The sequence below is a fragment of the Rhipicephalus sanguineus genome, chromosome 5 (assembly GCF_013339695.2).
Source record: "Rhipicephalus sanguineus isolate Rsan-2018 chromosome 5, BIME_Rsan_1.4, whole genome shotgun sequence".
Lineage (NCBI taxonomy): Eukaryota > Metazoa > Arthropoda > Arachnida > Ixodida > Ixodidae > Rhipicephalus > Rhipicephalus sanguineus.
Genome location: NC_051180.1, coordinates 181,193,439 through 181,219,737, shown reverse-complemented (window position 1 = coordinate 181,219,737; position 26,299 = coordinate 181,193,439). Strand labels below are relative to the sequence as shown.

General features: G+C 44.9%; 1 protein-coding gene across 4 annotated transcripts; it reads right to left on the bottom strand.

Moving 5' to 3' along the window:
• Positions 1–292: 292 nt before the first annotated feature.
• LOC119394491 (ankyrin repeat and SAM domain-containing protein 3) lies at positions 293–26,299 on the bottom strand. Of its 4 annotated transcripts, none has more exons than XM_037661793.2 (8): positions 25,919–26,298; positions 21,854–22,049; positions 18,682–18,803; positions 14,324–14,405; positions 13,911–13,995; positions 11,715–11,798; positions 4,498–4,654; positions 293–871 (listed from the first exon to the last, which is right to left on the bottom strand). In XM_037661793.2, the coding sequence occupies exons 1-8, from the start codon at positions 26,047–26,049 to the stop codon at positions 766–768; spliced, it is 963 nt and encodes a 320-aa protein (XP_037517721.1). In that variant the 5' UTR covers positions 26,050–26,298; the 3' UTR covers positions 293–765. The 4 variants fall into 4 exon arrangements, with proteins under 4 accessions (XP_037517721.1, XP_037517723.1, XP_037517722.1 ...); XM_037661795.2 differs by having other exon boundaries at positions 25,790–26,296; XM_037661794.1 differs by lacking the exon at positions 11,715–11,798 and having other exon boundaries at positions 25,919–26,299.

The window sequence follows — 26,299 nt, the reverse complement described above, 5'->3', positions numbered from 1 at the left end:
GGCTTCCATAATAGGCAATAAACCTCAGTATGAATTCTTTTTTTACGTAGTACTTGCTTTCTGTTGAACCTTTCAGATGCAAAAAGTGTGATTTTCTCAAGGAAGTCCAGATGTCTGCACAATCAACACTTTTGACAAGTTAGGCCTTTGACAAAAAGCTTGCTAAAGTTTTTTAATTTTAAAAGGCGTCTCGCCCTGCTTGGTTACTGCAAACAAAGGTACATAACATGTAGATGATGTGTCAATGAACAAGTTTAGAGAAGATTCCACCAATGCGCCACGAGAAACCAGCTGAAAATTCAAACACCACTTCATTGCAAACTGAGGCGACATTACAAATTTTGCCTGCCACACCACAGGCTCCCTAGTAGCACACTAACAGTAAACATCAACACAAGCAATACAAGGATTCTCGTGAAATGTATGCACTAGTCTACCACTGGGAATATATCCTGTACAGCGTGGACTAAAGAGCAAGAGAGGAGGGCTAACGAACTCTGGCCTCTGGCGTGAGTGGAAAAAAAAGGCATCGATCAACACAATGTAGGAAACTAACTACGGTGGATGCTATCGTGGACATTTCTCACCTCTCTCACAACACTTCATTCACATTGTCTTCAATACTACTCAACACATCCGAAAAATGTTTGCAGAAACAGACTCTCTATTCAGCACTCCTCACATAACTTCAAGCGAATAAGCAAACTTTCTGGCAAGGTGCTTTAAAGTGCAGGAACTACAAATTGACACTGCAATAAAGATGAGTCATCGCAAGTGCTCCTGCGCTGTGCCCTTGTGTTCCACCTGCTGGCGTTCCCGTTCATTCCAGCAGGAAATCGCAATGGCCATTTTCCTTTTAGGGCCAATAAGGCTGCAAAAATGCAAGAACAAAAGAGAGTATTGAAGGAGCATTGCTGAAGCGAAAAGGAAAATAGAATCATTACCACACTGTCAAAAGAAAAGCAAGGTCAAGAGCCACAAAGTGAATAAAGTTTGACCTACTTACTATGATATCGCCATGCACGATTATTGCGTTATTTTCATGTATTCAGATTCCACCCACAAAAAACTGTAAGTAACACTCGGCACAGACTGCAGCACAATGTTTGGGAAGCTTCGCGATTGTTTGAGATCATTCTCTTAAGATTACATACAGGACGCAAATAGTCAAGGTTTTTCTTTCGAGAGCTTACGCAAGCACCAGCGATAATGCTGGAAGGTTCGATGACTGATGCATAAAATACGGCGCATTCATATGTGCACGGATTACCTGTGAAGCTGTTAAGGTGGTATACCTCGGCTGTGTACATTATGAAATAATACTTTGCATACATAACATTCATACACACGTAAATATCTATACACTTTTATTGCGATAGCAATCACATGGACACTCTCGATGAGTTTTCGCTGTCGCTGCCATGTTCCGTATGAAGTCCAAATCGATAACATCACCATGCGCATATGTTCTACATGAGAGTAACAGCGCATGAGCACTTGGGGTGAACATACGTGGCTGAAGCAGTGATGAAACGAGCCGGCAATCTGTCGTACGAAGGCCACATACCATAACATTGCCCAGCATGTTATGGATGGGCTGTGCTGCTTGAGTAGCAACTTTGATCATAAGGGCGCGAGCACTGGCACGCGTGCTGTCTTGGCAGACATCAGAAGACGGCTTGTATACATGCCATGCTCTCACCGCTTACAGGCAACAGACAGCACGAAAACAGCTTCTCTCCCTGGAGCGGCCATATTCTTTAACACCAGCATTTCGTAGTTATACAAGATTGGATCCAAATTACTTAGCTACTAGCCTTACTTCGTATAACATTACCATTTGTCGCTATTGCCTTTGTTGCTCCGCCCTTGCTGCGAAACTGACAATTTTTTTTCGAAACATCTGCTTGCTAGTTTTGGTGTGTTGTGTAGCCACAGTGAAAGCTCATTAATTTGCACCTCATTAATTCAAACTTTCGGGTTAATTCGAACTGATGGTCATGGTCTGGCCACGATATATAGGCGTCTATGAATTAACCAACCCGTTAGATTACGCGCGCATCGGCTCCTCTATCAATAATATGAACTGCGCGCCACTGCGTGGTGGTATTTTATACTGCCGCCGCAAGCTTTTATGGCTCAACGATAGATGGCACGAGCGCTGAGCGCAGCGCCTGGATACGTGGCGTCATTACGCAAGCTCTTCGCACCGTGCGGTGGTTCGTGCCGGACGTGTCTGTGTAGTCTCCGTGTCCTCTGTGTGCCGCACATTCAGTCGCTAGGCCTCGTGTACGTCAGAGCTACGAAGTCGTTCGGTGCCATGTCGTGGGTTTTGTGATGGTGCCTTCGGCTGCTGGACCTAGCATATCTGTACTTACTACAGTATGACTTCTCGCGGAAAAGGATGAGATGCCAACACGGCCCTCAGCTTCGGAGCTAATGGAGGCTATGCGTGTCACGTGCCTATTCTTCAGCTTCGAGGATGGCGAAGAGGATGCTTTCCGCCACGTTCGCGTGTTGGAAAATAAGGCTATGGCGATGGTATTCAAAGAAGAGAAGCAGACAGTGATCGCGGATTATTCTCGCGAATAAATATTTTGAGTGATTTTCCAACAACCCAGTCTCAATTCTTGCTGTTTTTTTAATGAATTTCATTAGTTCAAATTCGGTTTAATTCGAACTCATTGGGCATCCCCGTGAAATTCGAATTAACGAGCTTTTACTGTACCAGCAGCGTTTCCAAAGCATGTGACATCAGCTGAAGATCGCCGCCACACTTGATCGCCATCGATTGGCCTTGAGGTCACGAGCCTCTGCAGAGGGCGTGCTTTGCCATCGAGCCGAGTTGCATAACAAAAGCTTTGTCAGCACGGTGCATATCGCATCATGGTTTAATTGGGATGCAGGTGTGAGCGCTGTTCGTCTGCCCAATAATTCTTGGTGCATGTTTGTGACTTTGGCCCACATATTAGTTGCAATTTTGCACTGGCATTGCAATCGCCGGTGATAGACGCTGTCAAACCCGAGAGTATGGCGCAGCTTGGCGCAATTTACGGCGATTTTATCAGGATGGTGCAGTAAATCCATTTTGGTGCAATTTGGCATAGTTGGCACAGGAGTGGAATCACTGCTGGAAGAAATCTGCAGCGCCTCCATAGCCACCATGATCTTCCATAAAGAACGCAACAAAATTCCAACAAAGAAGAGTGTAAGGCAGGTGGACATGATGACTCGAATGCTATTCACCGCATTCTTACAGGAGGTTTTCAGGACCCTGAATTGGGAACAGCTAGGAATATGAGTTAATGGAGAGTACCTTAGTGACCTGCAATTCTCTGATGATAACTCAGGGGACGAATGGCAAATCATAATTACTGAATTGGACAAGGCACAACGGTAGGTCTGAAAATTAATATGCAGAAACTAATGTGCAAGAATCTCAGAAGAGAACAGTGCTCTGGGATAGGTACTGAGGCACTGCAAGTACTAGTAAAAGAATATGTCTACTTAGGACAGGAAATGACCGCAGAGCCGAACTATGAGACTGAAGTAACTAGAAGAATAGGAATGGGGTGCAGCACATTTGGCAGGCATTCTGGGATCATGAACAGTACTTTACCACTATTCCTCAAGAGAAAGGTATACAACAGCTGCACCTTACGAAGCAGAAACCTGGAGGCTTACGAAAAGGGTTCAACTTACCTAAATTGAGGATGACACAGAGAGCAATGGAGACATGGAGAGGTAATCTTAAGGGACCAGAAGAGTGGGTCAGGGAACAAACGGGTGTCAAGGCCATCTAAGTCGAAACCAATAAGAAATGGGCATGGGCAGGGTATGTAGCGCAAAGGCAAAGATAACCGCCGGTCGTTAGGACTGACAGAATGGATTCCAAGAGAAGGCAAGCCCGTGAGGGGGAGACAGAAAGTTAGGTGGGCAGGTGAGATTAAGAAGTTCTCAGGGAGAACGTGGCTGCAGCAAGCACGGGACCGTGTTCATTGGTGAAACATGGGAGAGGCCTTTGCCCTGCAGTGGGCATAGTCAGGCTTCGCTTCTGCTACATCTCCTTTCACGCTGTTTTTCCCATTTACAAATGTGTGACCAACTAGCCCAATGACCCGCACTTCCAGAAACATGTATATAGGTTTCACAAAAAGCAAATGATTTGATATTTCGTGTTGCTATGCTTGGAGCTATCAACACGAGTCTACTAGCCTCCTGGAGAGCGACTGTCCCAGAAAGGCAGCACTAGATTCTGTCCCCTGAGCAGAACAAATTTTTCTTCAGCTGTAAAACATTCTTTTGAAAAAGCTGGTATGTGTTTTCTTTAAGGATTTGTGTAACAGTTGAGTGGACGATAGTTTTTCACTTTCAGCACTCTCCTCCTGAGATACATTTTCTACACCAGATAAATGCAAATCCAATTCGGCACGACCTCGTTCTTCGCAGCATCCCTTTCAACCGACGATGCAGCTCAGAACAAGAGAACACACTCACCGAATGCCTGCCTGCTCGAGTTCGGCATCGCCAAATGTCAGGAACTGGTCGAGGTCAATGCCCTGAGCCTCCAACATGGGTGCATACTTGGACAGGCCGAGGTGAGCAAGGAGGTCGGCGAGGTTGTGGACAGCCGATTTCGGAGGCAGGTTCAGATCTGCGAGACAGAAATGCAGTCTGGCAATTTCAACAGCAGCAGCGGCGTATACAATCAAATCCATGCCACAATTTCTTGTCTGTTCTTTAGCAACACGTTGGCATACAGATTCTCAATACCTGTGAAGGCAGTGAGACTTTCTTTAATGCTGAAACGTACATATTTTCGACTTCTTAACTTCTTTATGTAAGAAAAGAAGCAAAAAAATCTGGAATAATTTAAATAAATCGCAGAGTTACGGTGTGTTTCCCAAAACTACAAAAGGGCTATACGTAAATGGCGCCAGGGCTCAGCAATAATTATTACCGTCTGGGTTGGTTTAGTACACAAAACTAAAGCACATGGCCGGAGAGTTTGAGCATCTTGCTCCCATAAAACTGAAACTGCCAAAGATGACAACTGCACCTGTGACTTCATAAATTCAGCAACAGAATGCCATAGCCTCTAGGTGGGACATGGAGAGAAAATGTGGAACTTATTCTCTTTCAATGCATAAAATTGGAGGCCCTTTCAAGTGGGTCGCTTACCAGACAACAAGAACAATGAAGTCACAGTGGTTACTGTTAGGCTCCCTATGGGCATTTGAAGCAACCACATGCACCGATCTTTTTTTTTTTGTAACATCTCTCTTCTCTCATCTTTCATACCCCTGGCTACCCAAGCACAGGGCAGCCAGCCGGTCTATGAACTGGCTAACCTCCCTGTCCTTCCGCTTGCTTCTTCCTTCCTTGCACATGCATAGAACCTGTTTATTAATAGGTAGGCTGCAGTAAACACAGTGGCACCACATATTTAGCTGTAATTCTTGAATCAGGCACTTTGATCATTCATTAGTACTGAAAAAATGAGATGCTTATACACACCTAGAATATTTATCAATAGTTCATACCATACCACAATTCCTGCCTCCTCCTGTGGCACTTTATCACACAAAATATATTTTGAAAACCAATCTTCTGCATATGGTGCCAATGTGCCAACCTATGTAGCTACCCCTGCCCCACCCCACCACTCACACACACAGTCTAAGGATAGGTGCTGACCCATCCAATACCTGGACTTGCCAAGCAGTAATATGTGCAAGGTAATTCGTATAATAGAGTGCCTGCTAGTTGCTCTCCCCAATACAACTCCGTTGCACTGGCCTATTCATTAGCATCAATTTCCAACAGGCCATTAAGTGAAAGAATGCTAGTGGGCCATTGGTTGTACTTAATACGCAGTAGAACCTCAATAATGCAAACTCTAGGGGGAAAACACATTTGTTTAGAGTAGGGGTGCGCAAATATTCGAGTTTCAAATTCGAATTGAATAATACCCTATCGAACAATTAAATTTGAGTTTCGAATAGCTAGTATTCGAAGTTTCGAATAATTCGACAGGACAAATATCTAAAACGCGACACAGGTCAATGGTGTAACTTGGTTAGGGTGGAGTGGCTAAAATTAATGCTAATGTCGTTACAGCAGGCCTTTTGTTAAAACTTCCACCGATATCCTGGTTCTAGAGAGCACACTTTAATTTTAAAGGAGATTATGTCATTTCTGTGCGTGAAAAAACACAATAAAACTGTCAAGCCTTTCACAACTTCACTTCCGAAACGAAGGCACGGACTCTTTGTGCAGTTCGGTTGCGTATGCCACGAGTGCCGTAGAACAACTTTGGCTCGCAGAACCCTCGGTGATTGGCTTCACATGTGAAAATTTGTCACATTGTGCAGTTGCCACTGCTGCACCGCACCACTCGTTCAGAAACTCCCATCGTTCTGGGGCGCAGTTAAGATGATGCTGTGAATGGGCTGAAGATTTTTGGGCCCGGAGCACTGAGGGCAATGAAGCACAAAATTACCGTTGTCACATGAGCCGTAAAAACTGTAACATCATGGCGAGAGGGACTGAAGCCAGGTCATGTCGAAGAGCTTGTGTTTCTGCATGAAAACTAGTCTTTCTGAAGCAGTCGCTCAAGGCTCGAGGACAGGGGCAGATTTCATTTCTTCGTTCTTTCTTTCATTTCTCAATGAAATATTTTGTATTCTATATTCGATTCAATATACTTGGCCACTATTCACCACTGTTCAATTCGAATTCGATTCAACACAATATTTCACTATTCACACACCTCCTCTAGTTTAGAGTTCAAGCTAAAGAGAGCATTGGCAGAGGCAGTGAAAAAGTTGAGGTGATTCTACTCGCTCCCAATGTCCAGCAAAAATTTTTTACTCCATTGTATGTTTTATTGTATTTACGTCTTCCTTAATGAACTTTCCTCTCTTCTGTGCCAACTTCATACGAAAAAAAAAAACATTGGGCAGAAACCAAATGCTCGATGGTTTTTTAAATGCGAAGCATTTCTTAGCGAACCTTTGGCACTTTGAGCGTTTCTATCTACGTATCTATCTATCTATCTATCTATCTATCTATCTATCTATCTAGCCGCCTACGTCTGGGTGCTCTCATGATCGCCTTCTTCACTTGGTGTAGACCAAAATTTGCATGGGAGGGTAAGAGGATTTGACGAATATGATTGCCGGGTCATTACATGAATAACATTAAAATCCTGTCGCGTACGTCGTCAAACCCTCTCCACTAGACACGTGTGGCACATACCCGTTTACCACGGGCCGCGGTGTACGGGTATGCGCCACAGGTGATTGACAGTTTATATCTACCCAGGAACGGCGAGAACAGACATTGGTACCTTAAATTCTAGAGCGTTAAGGAAAACCAACATAGGCAGCGTTGACTCAACGAATGGAAAGAAAAATTGGGGGACCCTTAAGCTTCGCCTTTAAGAGTTGAACGCGATAGCGAAATCCGGCCCCTAGTGCGCACTTCAACCACCAAGTGCATACTTATTAATGTGTATTGTTACACACACACACGCACGCACGCGCGCGAATTTTACAGGCTTTCGATCTAAAGCAAGAGTCGCATGGCCTCCAAGATATACGCCGCGCGCCGGCCCTCTCGAATGCCATGAAAAGTCGAGACATATTTCTCACAATTACTCACAGATGGCAGCACATTATCTAGCGTTTGCTGCGTTGGCTTGATATATTTTCCTCTAGATGGACATAGTTGTCCATTTTTAGAGCTGTTTGAAAGTTCGTGTGTGTATTTAGCGGCGATGGCTGCACTATCCCGGCGTTTTTCGACGTAGTGTGATGGCCTCGCGAATGCGCCTACCGTATGGGCTCGTTTTCGTCGTGACACCTGCCGAACAAAATGCGTCGACTCTCCTTTCACTACATGACATTTATGTAGTGTTTTTGTCCAAAGCAGCTGCAAGCAACATCGTGGCTTTGTGGTAAGACACCTGCTTGCCACGCGAACGGCCCGGGTTCGATCCTCATTGGGACCGAAGATTTTGTCGTTTATTTTATTTGCTACTTTCTCGATTTTTCGCTCACGGATGATTTTTCGCTCACAACCAACGGTGCCGACGCCGACAGCGGAATTTCTGCGACACGAGCTCTCTAACGCTACCGCGTTAATACAAATTGGGATCCCAGCAGGAATCGAACCCAAGCATTCTGCGTGGTAATCAGGTATTCTACCACTGAGCCATGCCAGGTCTATAAACTGGTTTGGAAAACAGCCTACGCAGGCGTAATATCGGTGCAACGTCAATTGTGGTTGTGGTGCTGGCTATCTAATTTTACAAGAAAGCAATAAACATTACATGGTACTCCTACGATGTGTACTCCTACGATACAGGCGTCATATCAGGTTAACGTCTGTAGTTCCAGTGTTGGCTACGTTTGCATTCCTATGATTCAGCAAGCTATATTGAAGCATTGCTCGACCCCGGAGGAATACAATAACGAAAGTTACATATGATATCCACATCACCACACCGTAAAGTGCACTTCGTCCACCAGAACGATGCAGTGTCCTCTTCATTTCTTACGAGGCTGGGCGATGGCCTCATGCTGACCGAGGATGATGCCAGATTGATTGATAGCCGCTTTGTAGACTAGGCTACGTAGGCCACATACGCCCAGGTAGTGTATGGGTACGACAAACAGCATCCACTGATGTTGGTCTACGTAGCACTTTGCAGGCCTACGAGCCTCGACGACCTATAGCTCACCAACGCGAAGGGTGGCTTCAGGTTCCGACATGTCGCCGGCTCTGTCGAGCGACAATTTGTCGACGAAATGGCCAAGTCATCCACGAATTCCAACAGCTCTACTATACCACATACTTCAGTACACATGGACCCCTCGTCAACACGATCACGACCGGATCCTATAACAAGTCATGACCCGCTGCTGGTGCTCACTGATATTGGTGATGATGCCCTTGTTCAAGAACTCTCAAGAACTTCTTGCACACCTGCACACGGGTTCATGAAACGTGAGTGTGTTCTCGGGACCCGTATAAGCACTGCATATCAGCTTACCGCTTGTGGTGTTGGTAATACCCACGTTGCCATTGGCAGCGTTACCCAACCGTAAACAACTGGTTATATAACACATCTGCGGCTCTTCAACATATATATGTGTGCGTATAAAATTTATACAAATATTTAGCGTCATTTTGTAACGTGTCGCTGAGTAAAAAAAGTTACGCCACAGTCACCTACCCGCCGCATGCTTCGCATAACATCGACTCCCACGGTATGTGGGATCTGCCGAATTTTTGCCATTTCACATGCGTACACTGCACGTGAAACAGCAGCTTTTGAAAAGTCTTCATTTCTCGCACCTCATTTCTCTTATCTTGCCTTGGCTGATTTTTACATTTTTGAGAAGCATCACAACTACAGCACTCATACCTACATGAAATCTACAAAATCTTGGGGGCTGCAGAGGTTATCGGAGGGATGCACACTGCTTTTAAAGGGTTTTATGCAAACATCTAGGCGCAAAGCAGACAAGTACAAGGACAGCACCAACTACGAATTGATTTTATTCGTCGCTGATCAAAGGCATACATATACACAACTTTCGATATTTCGGTGCTGATGGTGCATATATGTGCTTTTGTTCGGCAATGTATAAAATCAGTTGGTAGCTGGCACCCATCCTGCCTATCATCTGCCTTGTCCTCGTCTGCTTTGAGCCTAGATGTTTGCACAAGTAAGTATGACCAACTAGACCAAACCAAAGCTTTCCTTTAAAGTGGTCACGAACCACTTTTCCAAGTAATCATCCTTATTGCCTCGCAAATCAACTGCCATAAAAATTTCTTGAATCCATCTAGAACGAGTGCTAGAAGCTACAAACGGAGGGATCACACCGGGGAAAGAAGCGTGTGTTAGACCTTGAGCCCGCGTGATGAAAAGCGATTTCTCGCTCCTATTATAATTCCTGTGTGCGCGAGTGTTGCTAGTGTGCAAGCATAGAACGCTACATAGCGTGATGCTTGCACATGGTGGCACCCCATGGCAAATACAAATGCCGTTCCTCATTTATGTCAGCTACCAGCCAATAGCAGCAATCCGCTGTTACGATATAAAGCTGGCACTCCACCCACCAGAGTGAGTGTGGACGGGGCCTGTGTATGAAGAGAAGGCTCTTGAGACTTCGCACTCCACTCGTAAACTCTACGTGCCATGCACAACTATGACATTTGGCTGAACTGTTGGCGGTAGTGTTCGCAGTTCGTAGAATGTGTTTTTTCCCCAAGGTAGTTATGGACCCCTTTGAAACTCCCACTTGGCTGTTCCCCTGTCTGCACAGTGAACATCATGAGTGACACATGCATGAGGTGCATCTAAGTGTACACCACCTTCTGCCTGTTGTTCTGCCTGTTGGCGTCACGTGCTACGTGACACCAACAGGCAGAAAAAAGAGTGTTCCACACTCGCAGCCATGGCTGTGATTGGCGCTGACTAACACTCCTAGGTTTAAATCCACATATGTACCCCACAAAGTGGACGGGAGGATGACTGCCGCCGTAGCTCAGTGGTAGAGCATCGGACGCGTTATTCGAAGGTTGCAGGTTCGGTCCCTGCCGGTGGCAAGTTATCTTTTCGTCCACTTTACTTCACATTTATATTCTAAAGACTACAGGTAACACCCCCTATACTTTCCTTGGCATTATTGTCTGTTAGTTCTCATTAATACTGTGTCTAACAAAGGTTAACGAGCCCTTAAGAATCATCTCCTTTCCTTAAGTGTACACCGGTCATACACAGCGGTACATGAAGAGGCCCATTATTATTACACATAATGTAGCAAAAGTAAGAATGCGAGGTTAACATAGTTCTTCCAGTAAAACTGCTGGCTCATTTGCAGTTTCTTGTTGAAGTGGTACTTTGCAGTGACTTAAAGGAGCCCTGCAACACTTATCCAAGTAATCACTGAATGGCTTCATTGAAGGAGTTTATTCCCTCACATATTCATCAAGTACGAGCGGAAGGGATTTCTTACACGCTTTAAGTGCTTTCTCTCTTCTTTCGTACCAGCAAGCGCACTGAAAGCTACGCAGGGGGGGGGGGAGACAAGGGGGTAAGGATCTACGTCCGTTCCTCTGCACGCATTATGACACACGGCTTACGGTTAGTGTGATTGCGAGCACGCGCGGAGGCATGTCGCGGCATTCTGCGGTGGCCACCGGTAACTATGCCACTCACGATGCTCAATGGCCGTGGACATTGCGTTTATGGCATCATTTCTCAAGAGAAAAGTGGGCGAGTTCTAGCTGACATTGAGAATTAATTGTAAATTGCAGGAAGTGTGCTGCACTATAATGTTTCCCTCACACGTTGTCGAAAGCCTCGTTTATCGATCGGCAGCGTTTTCTGATCATGCTCAAAAAGTGTTGCAGGGCCCCTTCAAAAGTCTGAGATGATGTTTAGGTGCATTGCATGCGTGTATTGCCTTTAGAAATGTATACATATCTACAACATGCACAAAAGGCCGAAACATATGGCAGAAAGAGACAAGTGGTTCAATATTTCACAAAGCAAAACTGAGCGCATGCCTACATTTGTGTTAGCTATTAATATAGGGGCATGCCCGTTCCATTACATACAGAGACGTTCTTTCAAGGAGAGTTCTCTTGCGTAAAAGAGAGATTCTCGGGAACAAAATGTCAGACGGAGCTCTCACTAGGACGTGGTGACGTTCCTTCCACAGCTAAATTGGCACAACGACGAACCAGACTCTCAACCTCTTGTGACCTCCTGGCACGACCTGCAGGCGCAATCATTACTTTCATTACAATGCATAGTTGTGTATGTCATAGGAGACTGTGTTTGCAAATAATGTACACTACATAACAGCCTCCTTATGACACCAAATTAGCCTCGCACAAATGTCACTTCTTTGGTTTAAAGTGAAGTCAAAGCGAATGGTTTCAAAGCAAATTCGAGATATGTATAGTAGTAGGGTGCATATTACAGGCAGTGAAACACACTAGTTTTAAAAATTACCGTACTTAGCCCATATAAGCCAGCATAACATGCTACATTTAACATAAAATTAATCTGGGTTCAAGTAATATGCACACATAACCTTGTAACACCTTTGTGACAATGTGGTTTGGCGAAACAGCAATCCCATGCTGCAGTGAAACAACCTTTTCAGGTGGGTTACATGCAGTAAAATACGTCTATTTATTCGTGTCGAATACTCTGAAATTTAAAAAATATTACATAATTGTCGAAGCGCACACTAATATTCGTTTGAATATTCGAAATGCTCAAATATTTTTTAAATATTTAAAGCATTCAAATATTCGCACAGGCCTACACTAAATATGAGTGTTAATCGTAAGAAAATGCCAAGAGATGTCAAGCGCTAATTACACAAGATATAGCTAAGACAGAAGGTGTGTCTATATTCCCGTAATCACTAATAATATCCCTCATGATGTTTTTTCTACAACCACAAAACACAGCCTAAAAAAGCTATTATGAAACTTCATGTGCGTGCTGTGTTTTTTCTTTCACATTTCTATGTCTCCTGTTTGTTTGTAGTTGCTGTCGGTTGGGTTCCTGCCATTCCTTATATACAACATAATATGTGAATCATGCAACTTTTGTTGCCATTTTTTTTTTGCATGCTGATGATGCTGGGACTGGTCACGCAAGATTGTTTATTGGTTTCAAGAGACCCGATATGTACAACACCCCAATATGGAATAAGCTATTATTATAATTGAGGCTGTTGTTGGATAAGTTGTGGAGCTTATATTGAGCGCTATGCATAAATTCATTCCTCAGTACATACTTAAACACCACAAATATACTCAATGGGTCTCATCTGAACTTATACTGTGCTAAAACGTAATGTTCACGCACACAGAATGTCTACAAGTTCTGTGCCTGATCAGTGGAATGAAGAATTTCATTTTTTTTAAAACTCTCCGTAAGGGCCTCTATAGGATCACGACTCATGTATTGCCTTCTTGGAAAAAAAAGGCACCTCTGACTAGCCAGTGGAGTATTTGCAGCAATTTTTTTTAGGGGCGAAGCGCCTTAGGCTCTCGGCATGCCGGTGTGCATCGTGCATCGTCGTCCGCTGTCGGGACGGTCCATTTGCTTGAGCACAAGAGAGGGCACCACTGCCTCAGCACTCGCCGTGTGGCATGAGAGAGCGAACAACGCGCGTTGACTATGGAAACGCTCTTTCTTCAATGAACACTGAACTACCAGCTCGCAGGGAACGAGAACGTGCCCTCGCCCGTGAGAGACAACGCCGACGCAGGCAGCGTCTGCTAGTGAGTTTCTTGATTGAAAAAACCGACTGCTAGCACTGCACAACCGTTCACCGGCCACCCCATATATATAGGCACTGGATCTTGACCTGCAATGTAGTGCCAGTGGGAGATTTCTCTTGTGCGTAGTTGAACAATAAAGATTCACAGTATGCACATTAACTAAAAGCGGACTGTGGGTCTCTGTGTCTAATCTTTCTTCTGTCTCTCATTGCCCATTAGCAGTGATTTTGCTGTGGGAAGCACCGGTTCACACTGCATGCTTCGCCCCTCCACAGTTTTCACGTTAGTGGAGCTGAAACACCCTTCCCTGCATGCTTCGCCCACCCCAGATGTGTTCACAGCAATCCCATTTGCAGCAGACAATAGTGAAACAGAGAAAATGTGGTTGGAGCAGAAACCAAGTTCTTGGTTCATGCAAGACACTTCTATTTAAAGAAGAAATTGTATAATTATGTGCAGTCTGTTTTATGCAGTTCATTCTGTTCCCACTAACAATCATCAAGCCTGTAGAGAAAGATAAGCATGACTGACAAAGGTGGTTTTGCCATGCAGTAATGGGACAAAAACTGCTGTTAATATCTTACCACAAGGTGATGTTTTGGAAATATTGCTTGGTTGTAAAGGGTGAAAACTGCTTCCATTTGTTGTGGTACATGCGAACCTTGAGCCCTGCAATTAAGCAAAAGGAAATGTCGACACATTTAGTGTAATCAACATTAGAGAAAATGTTTGTATTGAGAGTTTCACATAAATGCATTACAACATAGCAATTGCTTGGCCTGTCATCAACTGCGTTGCTTTAATAACATTTGCTAAAATTTAAAAAAAAAAGACACTGAAGTCTGCTGACTGCAAGCACCAAAGCTTTCCTTTATATGAAAAGGCAGATTTTCTGCAGCATATGACAGCTGCACTTAGGTGAGCTTCAAACATGAATGTGTAAGGATCATCTCTTATTTGGTTTTAAACTGTTCTGTTATTTATAAAAAAAACTCACTGCATTCAGGAGGATCTCCACCACACTCTCGTGGTTTTGGTCAGTGGCTATGCTTAAGGGACTGTGCCCACTGAAGTGTTCTCTGAAATCAAAAAACATCAATCTGATGAATTAAAACAAACTGCAGGAAATAAGTACAATCGCATCTGTACATTTCCATTTTTTTAGATTTCCTTGGTGACAATGTTCGCCATTAGGAACACAATTTATGACCTAATACAGTTAGGCTTTTTTTCTTTCTTTGCCTGTTCCCAGAAAATGCTATAACTGGGCATGCAGCATGTCATCAAACTGCAATTGCATGATACATTTTATAGCCACTAGATGATGTGTGAATAAGAGAAGATGCGAGGCATGGGCAATCGAGAGCAGCAGACGTTCTGCATTAACACTGTTTGTGAAGCATAATCTTAAGGTTCAACTTACAGCACAAGAAACAGAGAGGGGACAGAGTGCTCTGTTCAGTGCTCTCTCTGCCTATCTTTTCTGTGTTTTTTCGCTGCAAGTTGAAAGTTAAGAATCTGCATTAACCACGGTGGCACTGCAAAAAAAAGAAAGCAACTACTAGCATCTTCATCACAGCCTTGGAGGGGTTTGAATAGTACTACGGCCGCAGGTCCCTATTTCTTATAAACTTTCCAGTAGTAAAAGTTCCTGAAACAGTACAGATTCCTCCCTGTTGTGCCACTGTTGGTTGCACTGCCCTTTTAGCATTGCACCATTTGTGCCTCGTTTCTTTAGATAAATTTTTAATATCACGAGTGACCTCACACCTTACTCAGCTTGTGTGCAGCAATGAGTTAGAACACTCCGAGCACGGGATTTATCGGCATGCTGTTATGCCAGCTATTGATGTATATGCACCACTGAAAACAAGTCACACACACAGGATGTAAAGGCCCAACCACACGTAGCATGGTATACCTGTCTAGCTAGGTGTAAGTGTACACGCTTCCGTGCCCATGTACATGTGACCGAGGAAATCAAACAGCGGACTGGAGGAGCAATACAATGCAGAGACAGCGCGCCAGTGCCCAGCCTCAGAGTGATAAGACGATGACGTCTTCTGCCTTTGAAGCAGGAGATCAACAAGCTGTGCCGGATCGGGCTAAAAAGGAAAGAGGAGGGAAAGGTTAAACTTAGCGAAAATTGAAAGGAGGGCAAAAAAGACAAAAGACATGAGTGCTTTTCGGTGTGCCCTTGTTGACGCACCACAGCCACTGCTACTGCTTGGTCCTGTTCCTTCTTTCTTTGTCCCGTTGTAGTGCTGTTTACCCGTAGTTCAGTATGTACCAACAAGCCCGCATTAACACTCTGTACGACGCTCCCATCTGCTCGGCCTGTTTTCTCCACCAGTGCTTGAGCCGCCACTTCATATCCTCCACAGCTACTGCTGGGCGGCTCACCGATTCCGTGGAAGATGAGTACCGTCGACAGCACACCACTGTTGTTGCTCGTTGCACCCATCGCATTTTGCCATGAGGTAGTAGATTCCCAAGGACCAGGCACCGCAGGATGCAGCCAGTACATTCTAGCCCGATATGCCAGATCGTCCCTTCTGCATGCTGCCACAAGGGGCATGTTGTGTCCAGTTCAGCAGCGAATTTGGCTCGTAGCGAGCATGTCCTGAGCACACCACTTCGAGCTTTGCACGGCAGCCCACTGCCTCTGGAGTTGTCGTAGAATGCCTCCTTGGCAATATTGGTCTTTAACCCATGATATTGGCCATGAGATCGAACAGCGTCGGCTCCTAGCAGCGAACAGACTAAACCCTGAAGTGTGGATGCCAGTCAGCTACGGTCGCTTCAGCAGCATTGTGTGCAGTGTTTGTACTTTGCAAACTTACAATGGAAGTTGACAACGAAGTTTTGGTCGACAGTGAGTAACTTGTCAAAATCTTATTTCTTACTTTTTGCAACAAAAATTCGTAATGTGAAATGTGAATCGCTATATTTCGTAAATGCACCAATGCGCAAAGCATCGTAAATGCACCGATGCAAAAAGCAAGTGGAGGGTGGGGGGGTGCTTTCCCATTCCCGGAAAGCCCCCCCTCCCCTTTCCACTTTGCTGGTAATTTCAACTTGCTGAAGGGGAAGGGCACTTGCTTCGGATTTTACGGTACATTGGTGGCCGTTGCCATCACCCACGAGGCACTTGTACCTGTCCATCAGGCAACTGGAAATGCAGGCTGCAAACATTGCCCATCAGCACAGTCAAGTTGTGCAGAAAGTAAAGAAATGCAGAGTGAAGGGAAACTCCAATGGCGCCACCCCACCAGAGTCCTGCTCTGTCACAACAAAGGGTGTTGAGAGAGAATGCAAAAGGGAAGCAGGGGGCTCACAATATCTTCTTCACTTCTGCAAAATCTTTCTCAAAAATTCTCTTGACTGTATGGAAGGCATGAAATGCATTCCACAGCATTTTACGAGGGCGGTCCGATAAGTACTTAGCCTTCAAAAGAAAAACGAAAATTTTGGAATGGTGTCGATTTATTTCTCAACGTAGTCCCCTTTCAACTCTATACACTTGATCCAGCGATCCTCCAACTTCTCGATCCCGTCAGAAAAATACGTTTTCTCCTGAGCTGCAAAGTAGGCTTCTGTGGCGGCGATAACTTCTTCATTCGACTCACATTTTTGTCCGGCGAGTGATTTTTTCAAGTTGGGAAACAAGAAGAAATCACTCGGGGCCAAATATGGAAAATACGCTAGATGGGGCACCATTTCGAAGCCTAGTTCGATTAACTTAGCCATGGCGACGGCGCAGGTGTGAGCTGGCGCATTGTCATGGTGGAAGAGCACCTTTTTCTTCACCAAATGTCGCCGTTTTTTTCGCATTTCGGCGTCGAATCAGCCCAGTAATTCAGCGTAGTAGGGTCCTGTCACCGTTTTGCCCTTCTCAAGGTAGTTGACGAAGATCCCACCTTGAGAATCCCAGAAAATGGTGGCCATCACCTTTCCGGCCAATGCGACAGTCTTCGCCTTCTTCGGAGCAGGTTTTCCGTGTGCAGTCCACTGTTTCGACTGTTCTTTGGTCTCTGGTGTGTACCAGTGGAACCATGTTTCATCGACGCTCACAAAACGACGCAAGAACTCCTTCGGATTATGCTTAAACAGCTTAAAACACTGCTCTGAAGTGGTCTCACGGACGCGCTTGTTGTCCGGAGTGAGCAAATGCGGCACCCATCGCGCCGACAGCTTTCTCATGCCCAAAATTTCATGTAGGATATGACCCACGCGGTCTTTTGAGATGCCTACTGTCTCAGCTATCTCGCGCACCTTCAGTCGGCGGTCTGCCAATACGAGGTCGTGGATTTTTGCCACGTTATCGGCCGTGGTAGCCGTTTGCGGGGCCCCTGGGCGAGGCTCATCAAAAACCGACATGCGACCATGTTTAAACTCATCGAACCAATTTTTTACGGTTGCCATCGAAGGAGAAGACTCACCGTAGACGGCATCCAGTTGCTCTTTGATTTCGCTGCACGATTTCCCTTCCAAAAACAAAAATTTAATCACCGACCGATATTGCTCTTTTTCCATTTTTGACGGACACACGAACATCACCTGCTTCCTCAAGTGGCCAAAACAAAACCGCTAGCCCGATTCGACTGGACCTTCGCATGTGTCCCTCTAAGAGAGCGTACTTAACGTCAGTATATGTCTCATGCGATAGAGTCGCGCTCTCGCGGTGAGGCTAAGTACTTATCGGACCGCCCTCGTAAATACCAAGCACACAGGGTGGTTGAGGAACTCTTTAAAGGCTGTCAGGTGGCAGAGTCCACAGCCCTTTAGCATGGTATCTCATATAGGATGCCCAATAGTTGGAGACATTATCAATCACTCCAATCAACTATTTACTGATCAACAAAAATCAACTAAAAGTGCGCACTGACTGGGTCAGCTTTCTGAAGCAAGCAACCGTCAATGGAAAACCATACAAATAAAAGCAAAGCTGACCCTAACATGTGGCACCTCCCAAGGTGTCCGGAGAGTAGATGCCAATGACTTGTACAAGAACCTGCTTGCAAACACATCTTATGAGTCAGCCAAAGTACTGTCAATAAAGTGCAACATGGAAGATCACTTGGGTGTGCATTAAAGAGCGGCAGGTGGTCGAAATCAATTCCCCACTATGGTGTCCCTCAAAATCCATTGTGCAGTTTCATGATGTTACACCTCATAACTAAATTTATCACAAAAAACTACACTTTCACTTCCCTTTACTCTTATTAACAATAAGGACAAGACTACTTTCTCCGCTGCAATAAAAAATGGCTTATTCTGGACTTGTGTTGTTCCTGCATGACATTCATCTGGGTCAAGTCAAGGAACAGCCTATGAGCTCGGGAGTCTGCTTACTCGCAGTTGATGTTGGCCCCCAGATCGACCAGCAGTTGCACCACCGCAGCGTGGCCCAAAGCAGCGGCATGGAAGAGAGCCGTGCGGTCTTCGCAGTCCCTCAGCTCAAGGTCGGCGCCATACTGGGCGACAAGGTGGGCACAGGTGACTGGCTATTCGTCCTTCACGGGTATGCTTATCGTCAGCCGACTATCTACTGGATGTCATACATGGTAGGCGGAAGCTACGCCTGAATACTGAACAAATGCTTATCAATCGTGCTAAAATGCTATTATTGTTGTCCTTGTACTTCACTATTTCAGGGCCAAATATAATTTGGGTATAGGCACTCAACTCAGTATTATTAGGCTACTCTACATTTACACTATGTGCAACTAGGCCTCTTACGTGGTTCAAAATCTTCTTTCCATGGGCCACAAATGCCCCATGTTCACGCTTCTTTTGTTATCCTAAATACAGACACAGTGCATTGATTATGTAGCATCAATCATACATAATTAACCTTGAGGTATCAATCATAATCATATCATATTCAAGCATACTGTTAAGTCATTCATCACTTGGGAGTGCTTGCTGCCAAATGTGCTTCAAAATAATTTTTATTAATCTGTTTGCTTCAGTCATGTGATCTTTGTTGCCTGTGGCTATTTGGCTTGAATCAACATTTTGTTCGATACATCACTGCTGAACCAGCCTAGCATCAAAAGTTGCTATAGTGATGATGGCGGTGATGCATGCAACTGCATTGAAGTAGCTCATTAAAATTTTCCATCTTACTTCCTTCATTCAACTATTGCCGATCAATACCAGTGAGTCATGATGCTCAAGACTGAACGTACCAACACAGTTGACACATTAACTGATGAAGACAAAAGAAGTCTGAAGCAGGCTAGCCAGTCAACGCTTATCAAATATGCAGAGGAGCAAAAGAAATGCTATCACGAAGTAGAACAGGCAGACAGAGGATGTAGCCAGCACGGTTAAAGAAAAAGAAATCGTTCAAGGCCATAACGTGCGACAACGTAGCATTTGGTTGGTGCATCACTCTGTTGCCATATCCCCATGTGTAGTTTCCAGAGCGCTCATAACGTGGCATATACTTGACAGAGTTGAAAATTTTTGCAGCAAAAGATTTCTTAGGCAACAAAGTGTAATAACATTGTCCGATAACTAAGAAAAGTCTGGCAGGGCTTCTTCAATGTGGCCCAACTTATTTTTCTCCATAGGTAAGTACCGGTAAGATGCAGCTGTTATACACCTTCCTCTTGAGGGATAGTGGTACACTACCATTCATGATTTGATAATGCTTGCTGAATGAGCCCCATCCCATTCTTATTCTTCTAGTTATTTCACTCTCATGGTTCGGCTCTGCGGTTACTACCTGTCCTAAGTAGACGTACTCCTTTATAACTTCCAGTGTCTCGCCACCTATCGCAAAGCGCTGTTCTCTGCCAAGATTGTTCCACATTACTTTAGTTTTATGCATAATAATTTACAGACCTACTCTTCTACTTTCCGTATCCAGTTCAGTAATCATGAGCTGTAATTCGTCTCCCGCGTTACTCATCAATGCAATGTCATCAGCGAATTGCAGGTTAGTGAGATACTCTCCATAAACTGTTATCCCTAATTCCTCCCAATCTAGGGCCCTGAAAACCTCCTGTAGACACGCAATGAATAGCATTGGAGAGATCGTGTCTCCCTGCCGTACGCCCTTCTTTATTGGGATTCTGTCGCTTTCTTTATGGAGGACTATGGTGGCTGTGGATCCGCTGTAGATTTCTTCCATTATGTTTATATAGGCTTCGTCGATGCCCTGATTTCACAGTGCCTGCATGACTGCTGATGTCTCCACCGAATCAAATGCCTTCTCGTAATCTATGAAGGCTATGTATAGGGGTTGGTTGTATTCCGCGCATTTCTCTATCACCTGATTGATAGTATGAATATGGTCTATTGTTGAGAATCCTGTACGAATGCCTGCCTGGTCCCTTGGTTGATTAAACTCTGATGTCGTATTAATTCTGTTAGCAATTACTTTTGTAAATAGCTTGTAGACAACGGACAGTAAGCTGATGGGCCTGTAATTTTTCAGGTCCTTGACGTCCCCTTTCTTATGGATCAAGATGATGTTGGCATTCTTCCAAGATTCTGGTATCCTCCCCGTCAAGAGACACTTCGTATACAGGGTGGCCAGTTTTTCTAACATAATCTCTCCCCCGTCTTTCAACAGGTCTGATGTTACCTGATCCTCACCAGCAGAGCAGGAACCTGGAGACTTACAAAGAGGGTTCAACTTAAATTGAGGACGACGCAGCGAGCGATGGAAAGGAAAATGATAGGTGTAACCTTAAGAGACAGGAAGAGAGCAGAGTGGGTCAGGGAACAAACGGGGGTTAAGGACATCATAGTTGAAATCAAGAAGAAGAAATGGATATGGGCCGGGCACGTAGCACCTCGGCAGGATAACCGGTGGTCACTAAGGGTAACTGACTGGATTCTAAGAGATGGCAAACGCGTGAGGGGGAGACAGAAAATTAGGTGGGTAGATGAGATTAAGAAGTTTGCAGCTATAACGTGGCAGCAGAAAGCACAGGACCGGGTTGATTGGCGGAACATGGGAGAGGCCTTCGCCCTGCAGTGGGCGTAGACATGCTGATGATGATGATGATTTTTCTCCTTGGGGTCTCAATAAAATATGGCAAACCTAGGAGATCAAAACTAGACTTGTTCAATCATACGACTTGCGAAACACCCCAAAGGCCCCATGTATCAGAACACGCACACGGCACTGGTCAAAGTTATGGAGGTCTGCAAATTTGGGTTTCAGCAGTTGGCTGTGGGATAAACTAATATATGGCGAGTGTTCTGCGTTGCGAAGGACTACAAGTTAAAAAAAAAAGCATTGTGTCCGGGTTTGCGACTGATGTCTTGCAAATGATATAGTGGTCATGGAAGTGTTCACCCTTTCTTGAAAGCACTTTTTCTATTTCCCACCACAATGACATTAAAAACTGCAGTGTTTTGCATTGAAGCTGCCAGATGATGCATTGGTTCACTAACCTCTGCAGATTTGTCCATCGGTATGTCTGGGCTTGGGAGTTTTGCAACTGGTACGATTGAACAAGTCTGCTCAAGACAACCCTCGTGAAATCGGCACTGCTTGCACCACCTGGTGAAGAAGGGCAATGCACCGATGACGTCCATACATGGCCGCAACTGTGGTGGCCGTGCGTTCGTGCCCCCCACCGCGCAGGTTAACATTGGCGCCTAGCTCCAGCAGCAGCCGCAGCGTGTCCCGCTGGCCGGAACAGGCAGCATGCATCAGGGGCGTCCAGCCGCCACGATTCGGCGCGTCCACATCTCTCCTGCACGGAGAGGTCAAGCTGTCGAAGCTGAAAGCAGAGCCCGACTGAAGACGTATCGCTCACTTCTTTCTTTAAAAGTCCAGCAGACTCGTACAGGCCGGCAGAATCAAGGCAAAGTTTACCACGATACTGTCAGTAAAATAAGAGCACCTCCAACTTCCTTGAAGCTTTATAATGCACGAGACATGAATTCCACTGCAAGATATGTCAGCTGAAGTTTAACCAACCTATAAGGTGCCATCAGACCACCACTCTCTCCAATTTTAAGTGTGCCATGCTAGGAAAAGAAATGCAAGCGCGACATGGCATTCTAAATATGCAAATACCCTTTGGGAATGCTGTATTTAAAACTTCTCATTTTCAGCTATTACGTTAGGCAGAGTGGAGGAATTTAAAAGTTAAGACAATAAGCAGAACCTTTTCTTCTTGCCACTCATCTTTCAAAGCACTTCTAGTTGCAATAACAGCTTTCCTGTAAAGCCCTTTATTTCTAGCTGTAAATTCTCGTTTTTTTTTTCGATCTGCCATCCTCGACTGTGCTATTTCTTCCCTTGGCAACCACGCAATCCTCCTCGCCTGCTGTGAACATTAAGCTACCCGACTTCCATTTTCTTTATCTCGATGCCCTTTTGGCCTCAAAATCCCACGTATGCCTTCAAACATCAACTGCAAGAGAATTTTACTCCAGCTGACTTTCTTAGAAATCGGGAAAGTAACCTGACAAAGCAGCCGGGCTGGTAAAAACCTAGCTTTTTCCTTACACTCTGGATGAAATCTTCACAGATGACGAAAAATTCACCTTGGAGCATGGATAAAACCCTATGTCGAAACTTGACCAATCCTTCCAGCTATGTATAACCAGGCATAACATTCTTTTTTTCCTTTTAGTTGTTCTACAGTACAAATGTGAATGCTCAATTGCAGATATAAACGAAAGAAGGGGTATTTTAAGGGCTGATTTTTCTTTGCTAGGCACAACATTAGTTAGAACTAATAGAAATGAAAGCCAAGGAAAGTATAGAGAATGTTACTTGTAGTAATTATGATGCAAATGTGAAGAAAGTAAAGTCTACAAAAAGACAACTTGATGCCGGCACGGACCGAACCTGTGACCTTTGAATAACATGTCCAATGCTCTAGCAATGGGCTATGGCGGTGGTCGTTCTCCCGTCCACTTTATGGGGTATATATGTGCATTTCAATCTAGGGTTGTTAGTCAGCGCCGCTAGTAGACATGAGGATTGTAGATAAGCTACGCATTGAGTAATGTGCATGACTGATCAGTACTCACAACTTACCTTTCACTCCAACAAACCCTTCCCTGCATGTGGGATAGCAAGTCCACTCAGCCTACCATCCTTTCAGTAAACTTCCGCTACGAGCACATACAGTGAAACCTCGGTGATATGAATCTCACGGGACAACCAAAAATATTCGTATCATCCGAAATTCGTATCACCAGAAAGCATGGAAAATTAGCATGCGACAAAAGAAAGCTGGCGTACATTTTCATTTATCGTTTTTCAGGGCCGCAGCAACGTCAGGAAGAACCCTGAGTGATTGTCAGTTAAGTTTTTAGATGTTGGAAATCATACGAGCGCTTGTAAATATACGGCCCATACGCGCGTATTTAAATAATGCACCAGGTGCATTGTGACCCGCGACAGCAGTAGCCAATTCTAAATTTTTGCCCCGCCACGGTGGTCTAGTGGTTACGGCGCTCGGCGGCTGACCCGAAGGTCGCGGGGTCGTATCCTGGCCGCGGCGGCTGCATTTTCGATGGAGGCGAAAATGTTTGAGGCCCGTGTGCTTAGATTTAGGTGCACGTTAAAGAACCCCAGGTGGTCGAAATTTCCGGAGCCCTCCACTACGGCGTCTCTCATAATCATATCGTGGTTTTGGGACGTTAAACCCCAGATATTATTATTATAATTCTAAATTTTAGTATGCTTTCTTGCATGACACCGGAGTACTGCAGCGAAAGTAACAAAAGAAGCGCTGTGACGCGATGGCTCAAGGCCACAAAATTACAGAACCATAGTTCTGTGTTATGATTTTGTTATTGCAGAGGTGTTGGGGATGTTTTTTAGGAGATTTACGGCCATGCCCGCACAAGTGCGACCTCAATAGTCGCGCGTGTTGATGTCGTGAGGCCTCACTCCTTCACCAAGACCGTCCTCGCCTTTTTCGGTCCTCGTCCACCTTTGATAGGACGTCTGATGCACGAGGCAGGCACGTGTAAACACAGTACAACAACAGCAGCTCGCATCGACGCGTTAGAAAAGAAAGCATGGCGCTAATGGCCTCTGTAATCTAAAGGCGAAGGCACACGGAAGCACATAAGAGTCTCAAAGATTCGCGCACACAATTTCAGATGCCGTGACGCATCTGTGAAGGTTTATTCTGACCGTAAGGAAAGTGTTTTTCTTACACCGTGCTTCTGACGATTTGGCGGTGTGGCGCGCATGCCCATGCTTGCATTCGCGCGCCCGCACGTGCTTGGCGCGTCTTCCACGACAGCACCTCTTCGTATACCTGGGCGTACGTACGTTCGTATCAAACATCACTGGGTGAAAATCGGTTCGCAACAATCGTACTCCGTTACCTTGCAGGCCAATGGGCCTTGGCCGGGACCAACGAAAAATTCGTATGAGCTGTGATCGTATCACCGAGGTTTCACTGTATCTCTTTCGTGTGCTTTGTACAGTCAATCAATTCTCATTAGTGCAGTTTGTGAAAAAAAAAAAAACTGCTACAGAAAAATGGTGGTGTCAGCTTTGACTCCCAGAGAAAGTCAAGTGTTTTCTTCAAGTGTTTTCTTCAACTGCAATGTTTATTTCCTGAGTTACAAACATGCATGTCCGTGCTACTATTGACTGAATGGGCAAAATGTTCCCCCCTTGCGGAACTTTTACCTTTAAGATTTCTGTGACTCATTTTCATGTATACTTTTACAAAACCCGTAACAATAAATTTTGCAAAAGCTGGCAACTACACTATACGTCCGGAGAATATGTGGCAAAAAAATGATAAATTCTGGTGTCTCACGTGTTAAAATTAGGCAGAGCAGTAAAGAACTGTGGATGAATTTTGAATGTCAGGAATTCTTTAAGTGCATGCAGTGCATGGCACACAAATCTCTTTTTACACATCCCACAAAGCAAGAGTGAAGAAAATGCAATGATTTTATTCCAATTATTTTTCTTGCTTTCTCAGTGACGAGTGGTGCTACACCTACACTATAATTATTAGTAGCTGCTTCTGAGCAAGGGGTGACAATTAACAATAGGAATTCTAACATAATTAAGCCAAATATTACAAGGGCCAAACAGGCTAAAGGGTGCCACGAGGAAATTGGGAACACACTGTAATGGAGAAAAGTAGGTTTTCATATGCAAAATTCAACAACACGACATTCTGCACTCAGACGAAGGGAAGAATAACCATGGAACACTAATCCTACCATTTTTATCCTTCCTGTCAGGATTTGCGTGTACACTCAAGTACTCAGATGACTGTGCAAACGGATGTAAAATGCATTGAATGAAATACAGGCTAGCAGTAGGAATAAAATAGCAATTTATCTTACAAATATGCGCAATTGGTGCAAGAAAAACTAGGCGTTTGAGCACGAAAGTGGAAAGCACAGGACAAAACAAAGTTAATAATAATAATAATATGAAAATATAGAATGTTTCTATATTGATTGTACTGTACTACATAATATATTGGAGCACTACCTTTGTTTTGTGCGCAGCTAATATGTGACCATTCAAGCGCTTAACTTGAGCGCTAGCGGCGCGCAAACTCGCGTCAAGTGTCATGCCGACCGGCGGGTCATGTCACACGAAGAGGCTGTCAGAACTTGCCTCGTGTTCAAGAGCTCTCGCACGCGCGACGCGTGGCCGAAAGTTGCCGCAGTGTGGACATCGAACGAAGCAGCACTTTCCAACTCGCTCGCTGACATCCACGTCGGCAGGGTGGTCACGTCCAGCGACATTTGCGATGACGGCACAAGTTCACACCGAGCAAGTGACGCTTCTGCCGTAGCAGCTACAGCCGACGTGACCAATGCAAACACCGCGGCACACGAACAGGGAGAACCTTTCCGAGCACCGACGTTTCCTTCTGGTTGCCGCAACCACAGAACTATGCTGCAACCATAAGAGTCTCCAATATCTATTAAAACGCACTGACGCAGTGCTTATTCCGTGGGCCAGTTAAAGAAACTCTCTCTCTTACTTTCGTTT

Excerpts from the sequence above, each read along its gene's own strand:
- LOC119394491 (XM_037661793.2), bottom strand. The coding sequence starts at position 26,049 with ATGTCGCTGGACGTGACCACCCTGCCGACGTGGATGTCAGCGAGCGAG. Across the intron at positions 13,996-14,323 it reads TGGAGATCCTCCTGAATGCA|GGCTCAAGGTTCGCATGTAC; the intron begins GTGAGTTTTTTT and ends GCTTAATTGCAG. Across the intron at positions 872-4,497 it reads CTCGAGCAGGCAGGCATTCG|CCTTATTGGCCCTAAAAGGA; the intron begins GTGAGTGTGTTC and ends GCATTTTTGCAG.